Below are 25546 nucleotides of genomic sequence, written 5' to 3' on the forward strand. Positions count from 1 at the left end.
GTGACTCTTAAGTTTCGTGGTGACGTTCGTAGAGTTAGTTGTGACACGGGAGGCATTCAGGAACACAGGTACAGTCTTTTATCAGACGACACTTTTCATGATCTAACGCTCTATTTGAGGTTTCTGCGTGAAATTGGAGGAATTAACCCGTTGATAGGCATTAAAATCCACGCCCTGGAGGCAGCAGCTTTTGTCGACAAACAGTTAGCTTGTTAGCTGCGCTAAACTTGTCTCAGGGCCCGCAGTCGATTGGTTTGATCCAGATGATATGTGTCACAAGATTTGCGTGGTTCTTTAGATAGTAAACAAATTTCTGCGACTGTATTTTGTGTTAATTATAGCTGTTTGCTTTTCGGTAATGTGACAAGCGATATGATGTGTCAAGCACCATAAGTGCGTAATATTGACGGATGTAATGGTTTTGCTGCATATTCCATTGACAACATTAATATGACATAGTGTAATATGCTGGACTGTGCTAAAGAACTGCTGTCATAGTATTCTGTTAAACACTAATGTGATCTGTCATAGGTTAGAAAGCTTTAATTCTGCCTAATCCTGGTTCTAGAGTAACACTGCATTGCACAATGGGGTATTTCCTACGTTTTACATCCATTATTCATTAGTAGTACCCCAAAACCTGAACTGCATTCATTTTTATAAAGATTTCGAACTGACCTTTTAAAATAAGCAGCATTTTCTGCATCAGAATGGAAAATCATAACTATAACATGTAGGTATTTGTAAGATTGAGGTGAAATTGGTATTATATTTACACATTCTGACTTTCTCCTTAATAATATAATTTCAGAAAAGTGTTCTTTACAATTTTTACATTGTGAAATCATATTAGCAGCAAATGACCATCAAAGTACAATTTGAATTAAGTGCACATGTTAACATGTGAGGATGAAGTTTGTGATGTATTAAATGTCAAATCATGGTGTATTTCCTTTAGGGCTGTACAATATTAAGATATATAAAATACCAAATGCTAAATAATGCAGTGATCAATATGATAAAAATGTCTTTTTAAAATTGTAACCAAAATAACCTTATATTATTTTAGGGTTAGGAAAGCATCAATTCAACTTCTGAAATGAGCCTATTTTAACTGTTACAGAAAACAAATTAGACAATTTAACAATGTAAATAAAATTTATTAAATGAATAAATAAAATATCACTGCCAATTTGCTCCACTGGTACAGTATAGTTTCATCAAAATGAAAACATGTACAACAATCAGAAAAACAAAAGCACTTGAACTGAGTCAAGTTACTTCTGTAACGATTTCTCAACATGGCTCGATTGCTTGGTCATATTTCTGCATACATGCTAAAATCAATATAGATGGAATTTATTTATTGTCCCTGAGGGGCATTTTGGTGCACATCAATAGCTGACATAGAACACCACACAAATAAGCAGAAAAGTTTACCACAAACATTGAAAAGAAATCATAATCCAGGGTGTTCGTGAGGTCTTAATCTTAACTTTAAGAAACTAAATTTTAGGCCTTGAAAAGTCTTTAAATTTTTTAATGTCCAAGTAAAGCTACCATATTGAGCTGACTCCCAATAATCAATCTTAAAACTTCTTTCATTCATTCATTTTCTTGTCGGCTTAGTCCCTTTATTAATCTGGGGTCGCCACAGCGGAATGAACCGCCAACTTATCCAGCAAGTTTTTAAGCAGCAGATGCCCTTTCAGCCGCAACCCATCTCTGGGAAACTTAAAACTTCTCGTTAATATATATATATTTTATTGCAAAGAGACACAATTCATAACAACTGTGCGATCACACTGGGCTTTTCCTCCCATAGACTTCCATTCATACGCACGCAAATGCGTCAGACCAGAAACGAGGGGTCATGCGTTAAGTTTCGCAGGGTTCTGCGGTGCAAAGTTCAAGCTTGGTGAACTCTGATCTGCGAAAACGCATCACTTGACTGCGTGAGACCAATCCAGCATCAAAACATGACCTCTCTGGAGAGAAATTTAAAACATGGAGCAATTGCTCGCTTTTTTATGTCTAATAATCTTTTTTAATCTTGTTTTGATTTCAGGAAAACTTGGGCAATTCACTGCAGATGTCAACCTTGCCATGAAAAAAAAAACTTGATTAAGATTAATAAACAATTACTTTACTCTTTTTTTTTTTTTTACCCTTGTAGTTCTCTGACAGGTTTTGTACAGTATGCTTGCATATTACAAGTAAGAGATTTCTGAATGAGGGGTGCATTACTTGATTTTAAAATAACTGAAGAAAATACACCATATACTATCTATGATTATTTATGAACGTCAATATTAAACAACTAAAATTTAAACACACATTGCCTAAAATGAACTTTTGCTATGAAAAAAGTCAAAATAAGTAACTTGCACTTTTGGAAACAAAATAAATTATTTTCAGTGTTTTTTTAATAGCAGAAAATAAGCAATCTCTTCTAAATTGATCTCTTCACTGCGTTTCTTGGATATTCTGTAAAAAAATATTCTAATATACATAATAATTTTAAGGTAATGGAAAATATCCTATCTCAAGGCGTCTCTGGCGCAGCTTCCAATCATCGTTAATGTAGTGCAAAGTAAGGCTCAACAGTCCATCAAGAGTCCACTGTCCTACTTGACTAGAGATCTGTTGTGGCCGCAAAGTGGTGGTAGAAGTGTAAATCAGCCTTAACAGAGTGGGATCACATGACTCCACACATAGAAGGGAAAGTCATTTTTAAAAAGACCTGGAAAAATTAGTTTGATCATATGATCTGAATGGTGATTTCAATTATTTTTCGATTAATCGCCCAGCCCTATTAAGTGTTTACCAAAATGGCGAAACCCTAACTAGTTTTTTGTCTTGTATTTTACAGTACTGTAAAAACACACAAAATGTCTCTGTCAATGTTTTTAAACAATTATTTTTCATTTACCAATGTCACACAAATGCAAATTTCACATGTTGCATCCATAATGAAGCTTTTCCTCATAAATGCAAGAATTTAAAGTAAAATCAATAATTTTTGTTCTATAATGAGCCAACTGTTATCCTTTTGATTAGCATTATTTCTTTTGGGTTGTGCAGTTTAATTCTTAGAAACAATGCATGTTTTTTTCCTTGTTTAAAATATAACAAATATTTACAGATTGATATTTTTCAGATCCACATAACTGTGTGGTAAGTTGTTTTGGAAAATTTAAACAGATGTTTCAATACGTTTCAAAATGTTAACATATACTTCTGCGTGAATTTATATTTTGAGGTTTTTCTGCAAATGTCATCCATAATGGCTCCTTTTTTATTATTGAATTGTATAAATATATTATATAATATATTTAAAATCACACACATTAGCTATTACAATTTCAGTTTTTTTTCTAAAGTATTTTTAGTAGTTTTGAGAATTCAACTGAATCTAGTTTTCCATAGATTGATGGCAGAAAGTGTGAATGGGTCTCCGCTTTCATAGAGAGTGCATTTAGGCCACGCCCACACCAGTGGGGAAAACAATTCAACCCTTTCTGACTTTCTATTGCTGTTGCCTCGACTTTTCTGACTTTCATTTAAAAATTATTCTAAAAGCTGCTTTGTGACCGGGTTTAAAGCAAGCTTAAAAAAGCTCTTAAAAGCAGCCCTTGAGACAAAAGTGTATACAAGCAAAATGACGTGAAGCATCAGCAGCAAGTAATCAACTGTACCTGCTTCCCTCCAACCTTCATAAAACTGAGGCTACATTTGCTATGATTATTATTGCAAAAGTTAAGGGTTGATTGTCTGTTTTAAATGTTGCTGTTACACATGGTGATTTTGATCATATATTACATAGATCATTACAGTTTTGTTCCTGATATATCTCCTCTTAGGTTCACATTGGGTGATCAAATAATCAAAATTGACATTGTTAAATATTATCATTGTTTCCTGTCGCCAGTTATGTTTCCTTTCAGTGGAATGTAAAGTTGGTTCTCAGAGTAATATGATACCTTGTGCTCTACTTTTGTGTCAACAGGGTGGTCAACAGCCCATAAAGATTTCTTTTCAGCTTGTTTGCTGTACACCTCTGTTCCATTTTAGACATTGTTCTGTTTTTATTTGTTAAAAGTGATAAATGCCTTTACAGTACAAAGTCAGTGGTGTGCTTTTCAGTCTCTCATAGCCAGGTATCACCATAGAGACCATCTGACTGACATGTCAAGCAACCAATCACAGTTCTTGTTTTGCTTTTAAAGGAGAGTTTTACAGCAAAGACATCCAAGATTTATTGAAATTATCCCTTTAACTTTCGGGTAAACTCAATGTACCCTATTTTGTACCGTACCCCATTTTTAGTTGTTTTTTTATTTTTAATTTTTAATTGTTTTTTTTATTTTAAGAAGGTTATATGGTACTAAATTATGATCATGCTGTAGTCTTACCCATTCTTATGTGTTGACAGCTTTTTTTTATCTTTAAGCTGGAAAAAAAAACTAATCATAAATGTAGTTAGAGAAATGGCTTTCAGTAAGATTTTTGCTGATGTTCCAAACATTTCCACTAGATCAGCAATGATTTCTCATTATTTTTCAATGCATCCTTTTTGACTGTGAACAGCATAAAGTAAATATGACATTTTACAAGAGCTTTTGTAATATTTATAAGCATATTTTTTTATGGCAAGCAATGTTAAGCATGTTCCTTTGAAAGAGTAATTAGTAATAGTTACTTCTCACAAATAGTAACTGTTACATAATTATAAAAGTAGTTTTAAAAAAATAAATTTAAATAAAAAAAATAATAAATTCCTGGGGAAAGTAACTATTGCGTTACTTTAAATAATCAAATTTGTCAAATTATATTTAAAATGTATATATATAAAAAACATTGATAATAAACTAACTTACACCATTTTAATAGTGTTGTTGAAGAATGTGAGAGACAACCATCAAATTCAGCATCTTTATAAATATTAATATGACTATAGTTAAACAATAAAACACAATATATGGTTCAGAACTTTATTTATTTTACAGACCACAGCTACACTAATTTTGTGGTGGAATTTGATGACTAGAAATGTGTGAACACACTGGTCTCGCGGTTCGATTACGATTATCATGGCATCAATTCTCAATTCGATATCTCAGTGCATTGTTGATGCTTTCTATACACCGTTTTATATTTGGGGGCGGGGGCTATAACAACCTAGCTGTATAAACACACATAGACACACAGCATCATGCTCTCACTAACTCACACACACATGAACACGCGTGCTTGCCCACTCAGGAGTGATATTGTTAGACCGCCCACTCCCGTTCAAACTACACCAGAGTTACCGACCACTCCCGCGATTTATTGGGAAATTTATTTCCGCGCTGCAAGAAATCTGGTCTGGTCCTGCAACTTGCGCGGTACAACTGCAGGAATTCAGACCTCTATCCATAAGTATCAGAGAGAGAGATAGATAGATATATTTTTATATACATATATATATGAAGTTTACTTTCATTCTCTGTCGCTGTGAAATTGGAGCTTCGGCTGTAAGTGTCAGTGAAAGCCCAGAAAATACACACTCAGCAAAATTGTGCACAGTTTCTGCCTTTAAGTATTTGGAGTGTTGTAAAAACTTGTTCTTGCCTCCCTCGCCATAGTAAGCTATGGCGACATAGTGCATATGAGATAAATGACATCAGTACATAATAACTGGTTATTAGAGCTGCACGATTCTGGCTAAAATGAAAATAACATCATTTGGAGGTGTCCATGTTGCTGAGCAGTGTCAATCATAGAAATGCTGGATTATGATCGTCTAGGGCAGGAGTGTCAAACTCAATTCCTGGAGGGCCGAAGCCCTGCACAGTTTAGTTCCAATCTGCTCCTACACACTTAAGTGTAGGTTTCAAACAAGCCTGAAGGACTCAATTAGTTTGATCTGGTGTGTTTAATTAGGGTTGGAACTAAACTGTACAGAGCTGCGGCCCTTTTGGAACTGAGTTTGACACCTGTGGTCTAGGGGGTTGAATCGAGATCGCAATCTTTTTTTTAATTAATTGTGCAGCTCTACCGGTTATGATTATTACTTAACCATAACCGAATTGTCCTTGTCTGCATCACAGTACACCAAAGAAACAATTAATTTTGACACCCCTAGTGATGACGTGAGGTGCTTCATTAGATGATGTCACCAACGCAGAGACACATGTGTTTTCCTGGGCATAAGTTGCCCGATATTTAAACCTTTTTGCCTTTCACCACAACGAGGGAATAGTACTTATTCCAGTTTGCAAACACTACCTTAAACTTATTGGATTTGCCATCGCTCTGACTCCTAGTCATTGGTGTGTGCGACTCACTGTGCACGTACTTGTAAACACCCACAATACTCTGCCTCTGATTGACAAACAATAAAAATTTACTCTAAGCCAATCATCACGTTCTCCGTTACACCACGTTTACAGACACACCAGTCATCATAAATGGTTGGTTATGTGTCCTGCCCCTGCCCCGAACACACACACCACAGAGAAAGAGGGGTCCTTTGGCTGAGAGAGATGCTGCTCACATGAAAGCTATTTTCTATTTTAATTCTCTCAATTATAGTAACGTGCATTTTATGGTCAGTAACGGCAACATCGTTGTAACAGGGGAAACGACATTCACTTAATTACTCTCATTAGTGTATAAAGTATCGCCGTTAGTAACAACATTTATTTATAGCGCCGTTATTCCCATCACTGATGGAAAGTGCCAAAAACTTTATCATATTTTACACAATTCTGTTAAATTAGGACGCAAAATAAAAAAATAATAAAATTATCTAAACTCTTCAGTGGGTTAAGGTTTCACATCAAGGACAATACTGAACTTATTATTATTGATGTTTTAATAAGCATTTTAAATCTGTGAAAACAATTCCGTTTTCAGTGTTTTGATTCAGTTAGTGACTGATAAAAACATTGGTAGCCAGTCAATATCCACTCAACTCAAAGAGTTTGTGCATTTAAACTGGCAGACTGCAAAACTGCAGCATGCATCTATATACCTTTTAAATCTTTTGTTTTTTTTACAGGAATGGGTCAAGAAGCGGGCAAGTCTGCGTGGCCCAAACCAGCAGGAGGTTACCAGACCATTTCAGGCCGGAGATACGGCAGAAGACACGCATATATAAGTTTCAAACCGTTTACAGATAAGCAAAGAGCCACATCTACTGTGGACTGTCAAAACATGCAGAGGACGAGTGATCAAAAGAGCCAGGCAATGGGTATGTACCAGCTTTTAAAATAAATCTGTAGATAATGTGACCAAAGAGTTACCCAACATTAAATATGTGCTATTTTCTAACCACAAAAGCTAAAAAATGGAAGTGACTGCCACTGGGACAAACATTAAGACCCAACAGAGTTGTAATAGTGCCACAGATTGGTGAAATTAATTTAGAATCGATTTATGGATGGTTTGCTTACTGTTGAGTGTCACCGGGTATTATGTTAATGCATTAAAATGACACACCTCAACTAACACATCCTGAGTAAACTGAAAATCGATGATCAGCAAAAGTGGATGAAAGGATTTTGAGATTGTAGCGGTTCTCATGGTGAGTAAACAGCTTTGTGATATTGGGAATGTAAAAGGGATTTTGAAGAGCTGAAATATGCATGTGTGGGTTGTTCCGCTTTAGAGTGGTGCATTCATCACCTTTAAAAGATGTAGACGGAAACTCTGTAGGAGCCCGTCTGACTTTATTATGCAGATATATTCCAGAATGGTGAGGGTTGTTAAAAAGTAGTTAAAGTAGGTAAAGGAGCATCCCATTTCCATCTTGAAACCAATTTGAAATAAGTATTTAATATTTATTTATTTACTTGCCTGTTGTTTTGAATAGGACTGGTAAAAGATCATTTTATTAAAAATGATTAGCTTTTAGTCGTTATTTGCTCTGCCTGCATGATATTGAAAAAATTTGACATTGTTACATTTACTTTTTTTTGTTGGCTTTTTAAAATGCTGTTAAAATCCTCATACAATCACAGGCGTCTTTAAATTATAACCCAGACCTAACATTGCATGCAGTGTTCTGGCTAAAAACCTAATCTTTTTTGACTTTTGCGAATGATCACATTGCTAAATCAATGCTGAAAAGATATATTGTGCAGTCCTATTACCATGTTCTAATCCTGTTCAGTGTTTGCTCTTTTTTTATAATGGATGTTTATTGTTACCATGTTATATATAAAAAAAAGTGTCAGAGAATGGTCAAACAAGCCATATTTTCCAAGTGTGCTATGATTGGGTTTGTTCAAATTTAGTCATTGTTTGTAACCAAATTTAACTGAATTCCTGACCCTGACTATTGATCTTCATGCCCAGTTGATTGCTCATGAAACTTTGTTGCCTGTACTCTCACAGAAAAAGCACACAAGGGCACCATACTGCTAAATTACAGCTAATAAAGCATGAAACTCATTGCTATGACGCCTCAAATCTACTATGTTTGTAACTCCATTGTCTAATGAAAGTCAAAATGACGGTTGACAGAATTTAAGTCAAACACAATGTATATTTACTGTAATGTACTGTAGCTTGTGTGCTTTTCTAGTCATGCACATAGGCTAACAGTCAAGGTTTATTAAATCCTTAAAAGTTTAGTTTGCGATGCACTTTAAAATATTTTTTGCATTTCCATCATTTTTAAAAGTATTCACTGCCATTTTTACATGGATACATGTTGAATTTTTTTGTTTTTGCATTTTAAAAATTATCTTTTGTTTTGAAAATTAAAGTACACACAGGTTTATGGCATTAAAAAAACACCACAAGCCTACAATAACTTTTCAATTTTAGATATCCTTTTTCATGAGAATCTTTTACTTTCAATTCATAATAATTATCCGAGATCTATATGGCACAGTAATATTTATTGAACTGCTTTAGAATTACTTTTTTATGTAATGACTTGGAGAGACACTTAAATGTGATGAATGCAAGACGCAATGTAAACATTCATCATATGTGTTTGTATATAAATATAGGCTGAACTTTTTTTCCCTTCTAAAAATGGGCTGTACCTCATACTTTAAATCTGTTCTACAGAGTTTAGAAGGGAAATAAAATCATCAACCTATTTGTTTTACTGAAATTAATATACACACACTTTTCACAAAATCATTAATTTGTATCTACTGAAGGAGAACGAGTAATTTCTAAAACTTTATTTCTTCTAGAATCAAAGGGTAACATTTCTTCAGTGCTTCAAACTATCCTTCCAATTTCATGCACAAATTCAGTGCGGCCCGAGATAAACGCAGCAGCACATCATCCTGAAGGCCACAACAGGAGACACTCATCTTTGCGAAGAGTCCCAAAAGCGCCCTTGAACCATTTCAAGAGACCAAAGAATGACCAGGTTGTGCCATATGATCGAAAACATTGTTCTGGTAGAGAAAAAAGCAAAGTCTGGCCCATAGATGAAAACCACAAGACTAACTCGAAAGCTCTGAGTTACATCAACATTGATGCCTATGAGCCTGACAGCAGCGGTGCTGAGGAGGAAGACTTGAGTTCGGACCCGTCTCATGCTGCTTGTAGGAGACTAGATGGTATTTGTGAATTGGGTGGAAATGTTGACTCGCTTGACGATTCGCGCTCTAGTTTATTTAGAAAAAATCGTATGAAACAAATGGCGTCTTCTAAAGACTCGACAGACCTTTTTGATGACACACCAGACTGTCAAAGAACTGTAAAAACAAACGGAAAACCTTCGTTTTTTCTTGAAGACGGAGCTCCAAAATGTTATGGGGATACAGCTAGCGCTGTTTCCCATAAAAACAAAGAACAAAACAATCCCGGTGAAACATTTGAGTCCGAAATGGTCGTGAGGCCAAAGATCCGCAAACAGACGAGCGAGACTCACCTTGAAAGAAGGAAACGTTCAGAAAAAGAGGAAACGGGTCATTTGTCAGGCTCGGCCATCAGAAACAAGTGTGGCTCAGCACCTCCGGGATTCCTCGCACAAACATGCCCTGAGAACGAGTTCCTTTTTAATTTTCCAGCCATGGCCTTGAGTGACCTCAATTCTGAGGACAGGAAGAGCGAGGATGAATACGCTAAAGTAGAGGATGAGGACGATATCTGGGAAGACCTAGAGAATTTTGGAGAGAAATGTGAGCCATCTATGAAAGCCGATGAAAGGTACAGTATGCACTGCATGGATCCCTCTTCAATACTTTATTGTGAAATGTTAATATTGTACAACTCTGTACAGAATAACAGACTGTTTGTGGATCAATATATAATAAGAGGAACTTCTGCTTCAGTGCCAACTAGCACTGTTTATGATTTATACAATAGGTATGGCTTTTAGCATTAGTATTAATATTAGTGCTGGGCAATGAATAATTGCATCCAAAACAAACATTTGTTTTGACATAGGCGTTTATGTAATTCATAAAAACTAAATTTATTCAAACCCCCACCCACCCAGCCATATTTTCTCAAATATATGCATGCATGTGTTTATCTTCATAATAAATACACTTTGAACACACACAAATGTCTTGTCAAAACGCTTTTAATTCGAATGCAATTAATCACGACTGATTATTGCCCAACACTATTTAATAAATATATATTTATTTCAACTAAATAATTTTGTCGCTAAATTAGAGCTTTTTTAAATCACATTCAAAAGCGTAATATTATAAAAACGTCATGTTTTGTGATCTACAGTGCTCAGCATAATTGAGTACACCCCATTTTGAAATTGAATATTTTTATCCATTTCTCAGTGAATATAGGCAATGCATTTTGGTGATTTTAAACTAAACAGATTTATTAAACAGACATATTTATTAAAATAATATTTTAGTCACCAAACATATTTAGCAATTAAGAAATAATACAATTTAATTCAAGCCAAATATTGCTAAAATAAATTACAACCTACAAAATTAACCATTTTTTTCTTCTTCTTTTTTTTTTTTGTTAGTATATTTTTTTTTTCTATAACATAAATTTGGGTGTGCTGGTTTTTGGATCTTCGTAAGTTGAAGATTTGGCTTGTACATGCACAAATATAATATTGTACAGCTTCCCAAAAAATGAATTTGAAAGATAGATTTGTGAGGGGTATACTTGTCTATGCTGAGCACTGTACTTCTGTAACAGAGAGGCTTTTTTTCAGTTTTTACATATTTTCTACTTTGATATTTATACCATACATTTGTCTAAAAAAAAGTTTCTTTCAAGCATCCTCATAATGAAGGTTACATTTGGGCATTAACTGTAAATGCATGGTATTTAATGTCATTAATTTGACTTGTTTTGACGCGTATTATTGCCAAACTTTTATTTTGCTGACTGCAAATAGAATCTTTTATTAATTTAGAGTTCTTTATTTATTTTTTTAAAAAGTCGTTTTTTGTGTGGGTGAACCTTATTTTAAAAAGGTTAAGTCCCTCCTTTCACACACGTGTTGTTCAATATTGCACAAAATTGAAATTTGGAATTGCATGCTCTATTTGATAGTGTATATGCGAGAAGTCCCTCATAATGCTAGTCAAGGATGAATATGGGCCTTTACTGTAAATGCTTGATAAGGAAATGAGCGAGGTGCCAAAGGTGCTCTCAGTGGACGCTCATTCTGCATGCTAAGGCTCTTCAGCTAAGAGGATTAGCTTGACTTTTACGAGGTGACCTCACGTGTGTGTGTTCGTGCATGTGTGTATCCTGCTCAGCAGCTCAGAATTCAGCGAGGGCGAGTGGTCCGCCTCGTGGACATCTGACTCAGGGCTGGACAAGGAGAGGTGCACCAGTGAAGAAAGCTGGGAGACTCTGCCTGGCATAGATGAGCCTCCTGCCAGCAGAAGCAGCAGTCTGGAGGAAGTGCCTTCTCTCAACCTCGCTCTAGAGTAAGAACACATCAGCTAACAAACTCTACACACTTCACAATTGTTTTATATAACGTTATTCAGCAGATTCTCTTTTTGTGTGTATTCCCAAAGACTAAAATATCCGTCTATAAAGAAGTTTTATTTTATTTATTTATTGTTGGATATTACAACAAGCTATATATTAAAGATTTTATTGTAGAATATTTTTGTATTTTTTTTGTATTGGATAACAAAGTAATTCTATCTCCTAGATTTGGCAGCATTTTATTTATTCAATTTTTAAGATTTTTGTGGCCCTGAATTTGCAGCAACATTTTTGTCATTTCTTGTTTTGGTAAAATTAACACACCCAACACTGTTTTATACCTCAACCCAAAAAACACATCTATGTTGTAGTGATTTCTGTACAACTTCGCATTTTTTCAAAGACAACATTCCACTTATGTGCTTGCCACATTGTCACAACGTAGTAATGTAAGACATGGGAAGGCTGTAGCAATGTTGTCGTGTAACATTCAGCAACCATGAGACAACGTTCTTCCTACATGTGTTAATGTTTTTTTTTTCCTGGCAGTATATCAATACTGCCTAAAATACAGGATAAGCAGGATTACCTTTCTTGTATTGCTGGTATTGCCATTAAAGGTTCAGGACACCCCAGAGAACTTTTTTTTTTTTTTTTTTATATTAACAGATGTGTGTGTGTTGAGCATCAGTTAAGACAATGTTAGCACCTGTCAGCTTTAATTGTGGGGAAAACTGGATAATATTGAGCTTTTGTCAGCTAATTTCAGCTTCCGGGTTTAAAATGATTTTTGGGGCGGGATCAAAATCGGCGACGTAGCGCAGAACTGCAAGTGCAATGATGACGCATCGGTTTCTCATTATTATTCATAGCGGAGTTTTCTTATCCTATGAGAAGAGCCGGCTGCTTAATTATTCATGAGACCTGCCAGACCTGCCAGAGTCAAGCCCGAGCTGAGAGACACGGAAACCACGGCAGAGTATTTAGCCGTTCATGAAGGCTCATATGCGTTTGTTTCCATCGTCCACGGGGTTTGTTGCATGTTTTCCCCCGCGATCTTGTCAGGGCCGATCATACAGCAAAGCTGTGTGCTTGCTGCTAGCATTTTTGTCGGGAGAGCAGCACTAGAATTGGAGAATAGTGGACGCTATCAGGAGTTCGTTCACATTCAGACACATCGCCGTGCTGCTGTGTTTGCCTAAATCCTCCAGATTACCAGCAGGGCTAATGGGTAAAATAGACAGGTCAGGAGACCTGCTGCACTGAGTCTGCTGGATACGGGGATTTTGGGAGAAGTCCTCATTTATAGTGTTTACATGAACACACATCTTTATAATGATATAAATTGTGGTTGTCTGTATATGAAATTACGAATAACAAATGTAGCAGGGCATTAAATCACTGTTCATTTCTTTGCATTTTAACTTTGTAAACTATAAACTCATGCGTCTCCTCTTTGTGTCTCATTTTGTGAGCTAACTGACAACAGCAGTTATTCGCTCCCCTTCTCCCCTGCTGGCCACGCCCACTCCTGCCTGATGCTCGCAGAGCTCCACGCCCGTTAATCATGCATCTTTTGAAAAAATTCTGAAGTAGACTTTAACCGAAAGAGGGGGGTTGTCATGGCCCTTTTAATATAGTTCATTAATTTTTTCTTTTTTTTTAAATAACTGCAGATATAAACTTATGTGTAAAAATGCCACACAAATGTATATATTCAAACTTTTTCATTGTATATTTCACATTTAATACATACAGTACACATCTAATTATAAGCAAACTGCATAAAATGTTTATTCATTCATTCATTTCTTTTGGGCTTGGTCCCTTTATTAATCAGGGGTAGCCACTGTGAAATCAACCACCAACTTATCCAGCACATGTTTTACGCAGCGGATGCCCTTACAGGTGCAACCCATCACTGGGAATCATCCATACACACTCATTCACACACATACACATCAGACAATTTAGCTTACCCTATTCACCTATAATGCATGTTTTTGGACTTGTGGGAGAAACCAGAGCACCCGGAGGAAACGCAGGCGATCACGGGGAGAACATGCAAATTTCACACAAAAATGCCAACTGACCCAGTTGAGGCTCGAACCAGTGACCTTCTTGCTGTGTCGTGCTACCCACTGTGCCACCGTGATGCCCCAAAATAATGTTTAGATCATATTAAATAATTAACTGTTGGAAAGAAACAAATCCAACAGAGAATCCAATTCAGAGATGGATCCACAGCAGCCACAAGTCAAAATAGGCAGTTAACAAGAGAGGACAGATCAGAGCTTGACACAACAGGACTATACAAATGGCCACTGATTGGCCACTTTTATTTAACATGAAGAAATAAAGCTCTACTCGTGTCTCCTTGGTCGTTGTTGAATGAGACGCCGAAAGGTCTGTTGGTGAATGTTATACAGTTGTAGTCCATGCCGCCTAAGCACAACCTAAAGCAACGGCCGTTTAAATAGCAACATTATAACACTGTTGTGACAATCTTTAGCAACAACATAGACCCTCAACCTTTTTACAAGGTTAGTACAATGTTGTAGAAAGGTTGTTACATTGAGGCAATGATGTGTGATTGTTGTATTGTCGCTCTATTGCATTGTTTTTTCTCTTCACACTTGCAATGACAGAGCTTTATTTATAAATCTAAGCATGTAGATCTCATATTATTAAAGACAGATTATTGGGTGATTTGGAGTAATGAATTGTACTTACTGTATATGCATTGCATTCAATACAAGTAATCTCCTTATTATTGTAAACATATAATTAAATTACATTTGTGAACATATAAATAACTACTGTATCAAGATGATATTTTGCTCTGTTTGAGCGGCTAATTAAAAACTATGCAGTTTTTACTTCCGTATTCTCACATCAGAAAAGCCTGATGTAGTTGCAATCAGAATAATTAGTCCCCTAAATTGTTAGCCACCTGTTTATTTTTTTCCCGAATTTCTATTTAAGAGAGAGAAGATTTTTTCAACACTATTTTAAACATAATAGTTTTAATAACTCATTTCAAATAACTGATTTATTTTATCTTTGCCATGATGACAGTAAATAATATTTGACTAGATAATTATCAAGACACTTCTATACAGCTTAAAGTGACATTATAAGGCTTAACTTAGTTAATTAGTTTAATTAGGCAGATTAGGGTAATTAGACGAGTTATTGTGTAACAATGGTTTGTTCTGTAGACCAAGAAGAAAATATAGCTTAAAGCAGTTAATAATTTTGACCTTAAAATGTTAATTAAAAAATTAAAAACTGCTATTATTCTTGCCGAAATAAAACAAATAAGAGTTTCACCAGAAGAAAAAATATTATCAGACATGCTGTGAAAATTTCCTTGCTCTGTTAAACAATTTGGGAAATATTTTAAAAAAAAAAATAATCAAAGAGGGTTTAATAATAAGAAATGAGAATGCTTTTCTGACATGTTTTTAAAATTAAAATATATAAACAAAACTTTACTGGATAGTTCACCCAGAAATCCAGATTTTGTCACCATTTACTCACCCTTGTTCCAAAACCGGTTAGAGTTTCTCTCTTCTATTGTACACAAAAGAAGATATTTGGATGAAAGCTGAAAAACTGGTAACCATTGAAATTCATAGTACTTTTCATCGTACTAGGAATGTCAATGGTTATACATTTTCTATTGTCCTTTATAATATCTTTTGTTTTCAACAGAAGAAAGAAACTCAAACCGCTTTACATCACTTGAGGGTGAATAAGTGCTGATTACACTTTTATTTTTGGGACGAATTCTCACTTTAACCAGAAACGTAACGTGCCTGAGGCTGCAATCCTGCATTTTGTCCCTTAGAATTTTGTAGCATTTGCTTCATTTTTGCTGTAAATTCTGCAGCATCTAAAGATCTTAAAATCTGTAGATCTAAAATGAAACAAAATGTTGTCTGCTTAGGCCTGATTTGTTAAAGCTTTTAAAATGGTTGGATTTTTTTTTTAAGCTTACAGATAAATTAAAATGTTTACAGCAGTTTCTCACAGAAAATATGTCCTATGATTATTCTAACGTCTTTGAGCACAGAACAGAATTGAAATCAATAAAAAAATGACGTTTAATTGAATTGTTTTATGTGTGGTGTTCTTCAGGGAGCAGACCCCTTTGGAGGAGGGCGAGATCCCCTGGCTCATGTACAATGAAGACTCTGGCAGCAGCAGTGATGAAGACCCCGATGGTGTCAGTCAGTTTGTGCACCCTGGACTCTTCATCCTGGATGGAAACAATAACCTAGAGGACGATTCTAGCATGAGTGAAGATCTGGACACCGAGTGGAGGTCAAAAAAATTAATATACAGTATCTAATAATGATAAAGAACAGCAATCTTGTGTAATCTTTAAATGTTTAGGGCCCTATACTACAGCAAAGCTTTTTTGTCATTCACTTAAAGGAACACTCAACCTTTTTGGGAAAGGCTTGTTTTATTTTTAAAATATAGTTTTACCATATTTAAATCCTTTTAGCCGATCTTCAGGTCTGGCAGAAACACTTTTAGCTTAGCTTAGCATAAGTGATTGAATTGGATTAGACCGTTAGCAAGAGTTTTGAAAATTTTGAAAGTTGATTCACTTGTATGTGTAAATTGTAGTATAAATCCTAGCCATATTGGCGTAGAAAATACTACGTTTTCATTGTTTGTTGGTCATAGTACACAATATAACTGCAGAAGTGTGAAGTTATATATAATTATCAAAACTGTTGAATTTTTTGAACGAGAAGCTAATGGTCTTATCAAATTCAATGATTTATGCTAAGCTAAGCCAAAAGTGCTCCTGCCAGACACAGAGATCAGCTAAATGGATAAAATATGGTACACCTTAACTCTTGGAGACTTATAAGATTATTTCCAAAAATTGGAGTGTTTTTTGAGGTCTTATATTTGGAGCCATGTTCTTTCCTGGTTCTTTGGGGCTTTCTTTAGGGGTAAAATGTGGTAGTTATGTTTACTCTCTAAAGTGAAGCTTTCTGCAAAATTGTCTATTTTAACTCCTTAGGTCACGTTTTAACTGAACTACATTTTGGCTGTTCATTTTTTATGTTCATTCCTGTTTGTTCTTTGATTTGATTATTGTTGAGCCCAGTATGTTGAGCCTGGATTTTTTCCCCCTAAAATTTCATTGCAGAACTACCTCACTGTAAAATAATGAAAATGTTGATGAAATGTATTTACCACCATCTATTATAAGAAACTTTTGTGTAACTTTTTTGGTTGGGTCTGATGCAACATGGAAACAACTAAGAAAGAAAGGATGCATGTTAAAGTGCTGTGTCTTGTACAGGTTTCTTGATGAATTTGGTGATGGTTTCGGGATGGCTCAAGCAATCTCTTATGTGGATCATTCCCAGCTCCTCACTTACATGGCGTTAGAAGAGCGTCTCGCACAGGCTATGGAGGTGAGTGACTGTCACTCTGCCTATTATATAAACTTGGACTTCAAAATTTGAGGAGGCTTACCAGATAAAAACCAAGAATAATGCTATTAAAATTACTTATTTATTTTTTTCTTTGTTTGTTTTTGTTTGTTTATTTATTTATTAAAAACTACAAATTTTCTCTGTAAAATTAAAGGGTTAATTTGTTTTAACTTTATTTATAGAAGTTTTTATAAAAACATAACACCCAATAGTGTACATCATGTATATCGGTTAACAAAATGATCTCTGTGTTATTACCTAATACTTACTACAACATGCACTACAAAACACTAGCAAACAATACAGCAATTATACAGCACCATCAACAACAAAAAAAAATCTCAGCCAGACTAATCATTCCAGCTTGAGGGCAGAAACCATTTCACCTAACCATTTAAAAAAAATTGGAGGTGTCATGGATTTCCACTCCATCAGAATCACTCTCTTGGCCAGCACCATGCCAAACATAAGCAAGAGTTGTTGATGTTTAAGCCAAGTTGGAGCTTTGTCTGACGATGACAAACAGTGCTAATCCCACATCAATTTTAATGTCCATTTCAAAAGCCTGAGAAAAATTTCCAAAGATGCTTTTCCAAAATTCAGATACTTCTGGAGAGGACCAGAATACAAGACCAAAGGTCCCGACTGAACCTCTCACAAAAGAGAGATAGAAGGATACAGCTTGTTAAGTTTAGCTTTAGTATAGTGTAATCTATGCATCGCTTGTAACAAATTGTCTGAGCTGCAGTCTTACATTTTGTATCTTAGGTTCTATTTTAAATAATTGTGATGTCAGTGAGAGTACCCTTTTTTATACATGTAAAAACATAATATTAACTGGAATTAAAAAAACAGTCCCATGACGCCTTGTGGTCTAATTTGATTATTGTTTGTCTTTTAATGAGAATAAAGCCTAGTAATCTTTCATTATGTATGATGCTTTTTCATTTACTTATAAATATTGTATCCGCATGAACAGCTACGTTATACAAACAAGTGATCCATCTTAATTTAGCCAAAAAGTCAATATTAAGAAATAGGACTCCATTGCTACGTGAATGCCTAGCAAACTTAGTTTTTCAGCCAATGAGAAGGCACATTAGAAATGTAAGGCTTAATGTATAATTAACTCTCTTCTATCTTTATCCTAGGGAAATGAAATATGCTAATGTGCTTTGTTGTTTCACAGGCAGCGCTAGCTCATCTGGAGTCTTTAGCTATAGATGTGGAGCAGGCTCATCCCCCAGCCACCGAACAGATCATCGACTGCCTACCACAGATCACCATGCATGCAGAAAACATTGGTAATACTCACAACACCACTGTCAGCAAGTGTCTTATTGTTTTTAAACAATATTATCAAAGAGGCTGGGATTTATTCTAAAGAAAGTTGCATTATTACATTATATTCAAGTGCAGCAAATGCAACATCAAACAACACGTGAAAAAGCTATCATGGCCTGATTTAGAATGTATTATTTTGGCAGGAAGGATCAGACCAATTGCAACAGCTGTTTCCATCTCTAGATGTGAATTAGACTTGTGTGCAAAACTGAAATATTGCATGAAACATTTGCAAATAAAGAAACCGTTTCCATCCAAAGTCAAAGTGAACAAAACTGTCACTTCCTAAAAAGCTGATGTCAAATATAAAAAAAAATGAAATTTGCTACAGTGAGAGAAGCACCTGTGGGTCTTTTTTTCTTATATAATAAAGAAATTTACTGCAGATTACGAAACGTGTTGGCTTTTGGAGGCACAAGACCACTTTCTGTGTGCGCAGCTAGTCAAGACAGTTCTAGGAGGTAATATTAATTACTTTAGCTTTTAATGGATATGGCTAAGGCGTTTACGATGTGGCCAGTCCGCTAGTTTGTCCATTAATGCTGGAACATCACACCCATTCATGTTATGACATGACCTTTGATACTCATGCTGGAATTTATTCAATAATTGTGTTTCCATGATAGTTTATGAACATTTTCTTTCTTATTGTATAAAAAGTGTATCCTACTCTGTTGTTCGCATGCATTTTCAAAATGGATGTACATCTTGGCATTTCCATTATGCCTTTTTTTTTTTAGAAGATATTATAAAATACACATGATAGATACACCTTTTACAGGTGGGTGTAAACATAGCATTTACATGCACATTCCTCAGCCAATTATGCCTAATAATTTAATATATGTAATGTCATGTGAACATGTCCGTTAAAGCTCAAAAATGGCTGGACAAAATCTGATCTGAACTGGGGCCTCAATTCATTTATGCTGTAAACCAAAAAAAAAAACACATTGCTTATTGGCTCTAAATCTGTAACTTTTGGCCAGCATGGTCTGAAAATAATTCATGTCAAATTTGGTTGTAAGATCGGGCAACCGTCTTAAAAAAATAACATCAGAAAGCAGGCTGGAAGCTAATTATGCCATAATTAATATCAGTATTTGCTGCATTATCCATGGAATCCATAATAATTTTTACAATTGGTTCTGAGCCAAAATTATAGATTTGCTCAGGTTACGCTTATTATAATACTCCAAGCTTAGTGGGCATTAGGTTTTAGCATATTCAAACTAAGTCTAGATCTTCATAAGATTTGTTCACACATTACGCCGGAGAACTTTGACTAAACAACTTTTTTTTTAAACCTCATCTGAAGGTATTCAGGTGCAATCTTAAAAATTCAAACTTCCAAAAGCCATAAAAGTTTTCATGTGGGAAAATAAAATCATGTGCAGTCATTTTGTCTTGTGCCAGGGAAAAAAACGGTTATACTTGAATGGTTTTTGTAAACACAACTTGTGAACACTTGGTCCGTTGTTCCTACCTCTTATAAATTGTCTATGTTAATTTGACAGATCCTTAATCTTTCGATCATGATAACAGATCTCTGCTTAGTTTGGTTCTTCAAACAAGTTTGTGAATCTGTTTGAAATGTCCTGATGAATTGATCTAGGATTGCTATGATTGTTTGTTTTAAAGGACAATTCTAGCAATCATCAAAATCATGATCAACAATGCAACGATTGGCTTACAGCACAGCAGCGTAATGCCATTATCTAATTAAAATTCAGTTATCAGCCATGCTAAATAGCAAAATGTGTAGTAAACAAAACTGTTAAATGATATATCAGATTTTCACGCAAAATGGAAGTGTGAAAAACATTTCACATCCATAACTTCTATCATTTATTGTATAATCATTCCTTCATAACAAAAACAAAAAATCTCTCAATGAAAATGTTGGCCATGTCTGTTATATTACCAATAATAATATATCAGAATTAAATATGTACTTTATCAAAAATGCATCCAATCAGCCCAAAAATCTGTATATTTAGTGTTCATCTAAACAATAAAGCTGGATTCGTCTGTCAGATAGATTTCATTCCAACTGAATCAAAAGATGTTCATGAAAACTTTAATTATTTTATTTGTAAAATTCTGAAACAGTGACTACTTCATCTTTTATTTCTTTTACCTGGTGCACTTTGTTTTCATGCATCTTCATCAACAGCACATTGAAGTATTCAATGAATACCCAAAATAGTGATGAAGTGTTTTGCTGTCATCCACATTTTGGTGTTATGAGCATTGTCATTCATAGAAACGAGAGTTCAAGGACATGAGCTGTACTTATTTCTGACATGACTCGCAGCATTACATCATAAGTGTTGAAAACAGACAAGAAAGGTTTGTAATGTATATATGCAATTGCACACTGCACAATGTAGCACATTGGGCTGTAGCAGACTGACCGTATGTGCTTCTCTGTCTCCATCAGCAGTATTATAGTCAAGAGGGACATTACAGCCTCTCTAGCTGTGTTATGAACAAGGTTTGCGGTTACATGATTGCACTGTATATATAATTTGTCTTCTTGTTTCTCACTGCTGGCCATGTGAAGTGTTTTGCAGATGGAAAATTGTATGAATGCCTTCGTGTTGAGTGTGTGAAACAGTCACAGACGTGAGACTAGAACATCTCTAATTCACTTGAATAATAATACTACTATTAATAATAATAATACATAATAATACATAATTATTGCCTAATAATGCTCTTCTTACATTATTATAATATTTTTATTCCTTTATTTAAATACCAGATATGAAATGTTTTTCACAAAACTCAACACTTATGATGAATGCTGGGACATTCACACTGCCACACTAATGTCCCACTTTAGCTTTATGACCCTGAATGCATTTGGGGTGATAAATCTGCTTTGGGAAGCATCAAATAACTGTAGTTTCAACCCCCTAATGACCAAAATGATGAATTGGATGTGTCTGTGTCTGGAAGGAGATGTGTTTAAATATTTGCTCTCGTGTGGCTGGTTTAGGATGGAGCATTGACACACACATTGTTTTTGGTTGTGCAGAGCAGGAGCAGTGCTGTGCCATCTGCTGTTGTGAATACGTCAAAGATGAGATTGCCACCCTGCTGCCATGCCGCCACATGTTCCATAAACTCTGTGTCACTCTCTGGCTCAGAAAGGTATTTTTCTTGTTTTTGTTTTTTTATTTATTTTTTCTTGGAGCTTGTGAAAGAGAAAAGAAATATAACTCATGACAAAACTCAGCTCTGGTCCTCGAGGTCTTCATTCCTGCACTGCAAAAAGTATTTTTCTAGTCCAAATATCTAAAAACTCTCAAATCAAGAAGCATTTTCAACATATTTTCTTTTTCTAATAAAAATTATGCCGAAGTTAAGTTTTTTTTTTTTTTTCTTTTAAACAAGCTAAATAATCTGCCAATGGGGTAAGCAAAAATATATATAGTTTTTCTTTTTGACAGTTATTTAGTTTTCTCTACTGGCAGAATATTTTACTTGTTTTAAGGAAAAAGTCACTTAATTTTGATGTAGTATTTCTTAAAACAAACCTATAAATTTAGCTAAAAATGCTTCTTGAATAATGATTTTTTTAGATATTTGAACTAGAAACAAGACAAAAAAATTAAGTAAAATAAGCATTTTGTGAAGTGTACAGAGTTTAGTTCTTATCCTGATCTCCTCTGCCTGTAACTTTCTAGTAGTCCTAAAGACTTGATTAGCTGGTTGAGATTTGATTAAGGTTGGAGAGAAACTCTAAAGAAAAGTAAATCTCGAGGCTTATAGATGAAATTTCTTTCATTGTTTATTTTTAATCCTGGAATAATGATACAATTCCAGTCATGGTTAGTTTTTTATTTGAACACTTTTGAGTACAACAATCCCTTAAAAATGTAGTTTAATTTAATTAAAACGAAAACTTAGTTGATTTGGCTCAAGCATGAGTAACTCATTATTTAGAAATCAAAATTTGTGTCTGCTAATAAGTTTTTGTACTGAGTTAATATCAGGGTTGCCTCAAAAGTACTAGAATTTCAGACATGGATTCAAGGCCTGGATAAACATATACTACCTGACAGAAGTCTTGTCGTTGATCCCAGTTGTAAGAGCAACAAATAATAACTTAGATGGTAGATTTGGCAGAAGGTAGATTTTTCTGATGAATCATCTGTTGAATTACATCCCAATCATCACAAACACTGCAGAAGACCTATTGGAACCCGCATGGACCCAAGATTTTCACAGAAATCAGTCAAGTTTGGTGAAAAGGAATGCGAGAGATCTCCAGACGAGATGGCAACATCAACAACCTAAGGTATCAAGACTTTTGTGCTGCCCATTACATTACAAACCACAGGAGAGGGCAGATTCTTCAGCAGGATAGCGCTCCTTCTCGTACTTCAGCCTGCACATCAAAGTTCCTGAAAGCAAAGAAAGTCAAAGTGCTCCAGCATTGACCAGCCAAGTCACCAGACATGAACAGACATTGAGCATGTCTAGGGTAAGATGGAGGCATTCAAGATGAATGTTGATGAACTCTGGGAGTCCTGCAAGAACGCTTCCTTTGCCATTCCAGCTGACTATTTATAAGATTTTTTGCAGAGATGTATGGATGCAGTCCTCCAAGCTCATGGGAGTCATACACAATATTCATTCATTTTTCTCTGCTTATGACTTTGTTCTATACTGTGATTTATTTCTGTTAAGTGACAAGACTTTTGCTAAGCAAAATAAGACCTTGCTGTCCGAATTAAATGACTAAAAATCAAGGCATGAACATATTTTATTTAGGTAGAAAATGTGTAATCTAGAGGCCTTTGCATTTTATAAAAGCCACTTCTGATGTCAAATGATCAATTAGAAGTCTAGTTATTATATGTTGTTCCTAAAACTTGCATAGGCGACAAGACTTGTCAGGTAGTGTAGGTCACTGAAAGTGCTTGAATTAAATTTGAAATTAAATTTGTTTTTGGTGTTCTTTCTACAATTGTCATACTGCTGTCAAACACAGAAGTGCTTAACTAGAAATTCTTAATTGTTTTTATTTATTTAAATATTGTTAATGATCTATGACAAATAATGCACTATATATTTCAATATTAATAGTTTGGATTCAGCAACAACAATACAACTGTTTAAAATAACTGACATTTTTGGAAAATTACATTCAAAAAATCATTTCTGACATGTTTCATGTCAATATTTAATGTACATGAAATATTAAGTACAGTTAGGACTTTCATAGCACTAGATAATGCTGGGGTGTGAATTATAAAGGTGCTTGATTTGAAATTAATGTTAACATCAACTCTGTAATATCAACCAACACATTTATTTCTTTTTAAATTATTTAAATAAACTTTATAAATGATCGTTCACCCAAAATAAATAATTCAGACATCATTTACACATTTTATTGGAGATATTGAGTGCCAGAAAGCCATAACTCTTGATTTACAGTAGGAAAAGCAGGTACTATGGGCGTCAATGGTTACAGGTTTCCAACATTATACAATTTCTTCGTTAAAAGAAAATGAACTGAATCTTGTTGCAAAAATGATGACATAAGTTTGAGTTTTGGGTGAGCTATCACTTTGAGAGGGCAAGCATTCATAAAGTGATAACTTGGTCATATTAACTACATGTTGTCTCTGTGATTTTTCAGTCTGGCACGTGTCCAGTTTGTCGCCACGTTCTGACCCCGGCAGTGACCACCGACCCTGCGTCTTTAAGCTCCGAACAAGAAACTTCGCCGTCCACTCACAGTGCGTCCGGGGGAGCGTGCTGAACGACAATAATTCAATCAAAACCATCCCGCAGAGAGATATCCCAGTAATAAATCACACACACAAATTCCCATCTAAAATCTCTTTTTGCTGGCAAGCAGCAGCCTGAACTAGCATTCAGATTCCTATTAACCTAGTGCTGCAATTCATGGTCCTAACGTGGCAAACTAAAACTTATTTTCTGAGAAAATATGAATGCCTATATATATATATATTCGTAGGAAGCATATTTATTCATGTTTCAATTAATGTTTTTGTACATCCAGGCTAAACGATAACATGTATTTACAGTAACATCTCGCGTGTCATGTCAAGTCAAACTACCAAACGCAATCCCTCAATAAAAGCTCCCATTCAGTTCAAAGAACACTTGCATTTTTCCTCAATTCAGTGTGTAAATGATGACTGCTGTGACTTCTGAAGGCGTTTAACTCTCTTCATGCTTCATTCAGCTGCATTGGAACTTCTAGAGCTGGATGGGAATGATAATAAGCATGCGGTAAATTTCACCGTAGTTCATAAACGCATTTGTATAAATCATCCAAATGATGTCCGCTGAATGGGTAGTTTTCACAATAGCACCTTCGGGAGCATTATCGTTTGCAAAAGTGTGTGTGTGTGTGTGTGTGTGTGTGTGTGTGTGTGTGTGTGTGTGTGTGTGTGAGGCTGACAGTCTGAACTGGAGAGCGTAATGGTGGCGGGGGACTATAAATATGAGATGGCTTTGAATACGCGCCAATTGCCTTTGCAATAAACGGCACAATGTCATGTTATTTAGAGGCGGCATCTGTGGAGAAAAGCATCCGCAGCACGGAATAATAAAGAAAAGCGCAGGTGGGAGGCTGCTGGGTGACTGTAACCCCATCTTTAAAAATGAGCTTATTATTGAAGACTTAAGGATTTGTTTACTATAATCGTGCAAACCAGATTTATTACAGTATGTGTATTTAAGATGCCGTCAACGTGACTATAATCTAGCAAATTTATTTTTAAAAAAAGCTCCCGCAGATTTGATTGGCTGCATGATCAGTTAGAGCAGCTGTAGGCACTTTTCACTAATGG

At 35.2% G+C, this 25546-nt stretch overlaps 1 protein-coding gene across 2 annotated transcripts; it reads left to right on the top strand.

Annotated features, from left to right (window-relative positions):
• pja2 (praja ring finger ubiquitin ligase 2) lies at window positions 1-24848 on the top strand. Of its 2 annotated transcripts, none has more exon segments than NM_001105116.2 (9): window positions 1-68; window positions 7049-7240; window positions 9201-10167; window positions 11715-11885; window positions 16036-16221; window positions 17225-17339; window positions 18550-18664; window positions 21748-21863; window positions 24364-24848. In NM_001105116.2, coding segments are annotated over 8 exon segments (1983 nt in total). In that variant the 5' UTR covers window positions 1-68; window positions 7049-7050; the 3' UTR covers window positions 24487-24848.
• Window positions 24849-25546: the final 698 nt, after the last annotated feature.

Source organism: Danio rerio, chromosome 5 (genome assembly GCF_049306965.1).
Source record: "Danio rerio strain Tuebingen ecotype United States chromosome 5, GRCz12tu, whole genome shotgun sequence".
Lineage (NCBI taxonomy): Eukaryota > Metazoa > Chordata > Actinopteri > Cypriniformes > Danionidae > Danio > Danio rerio.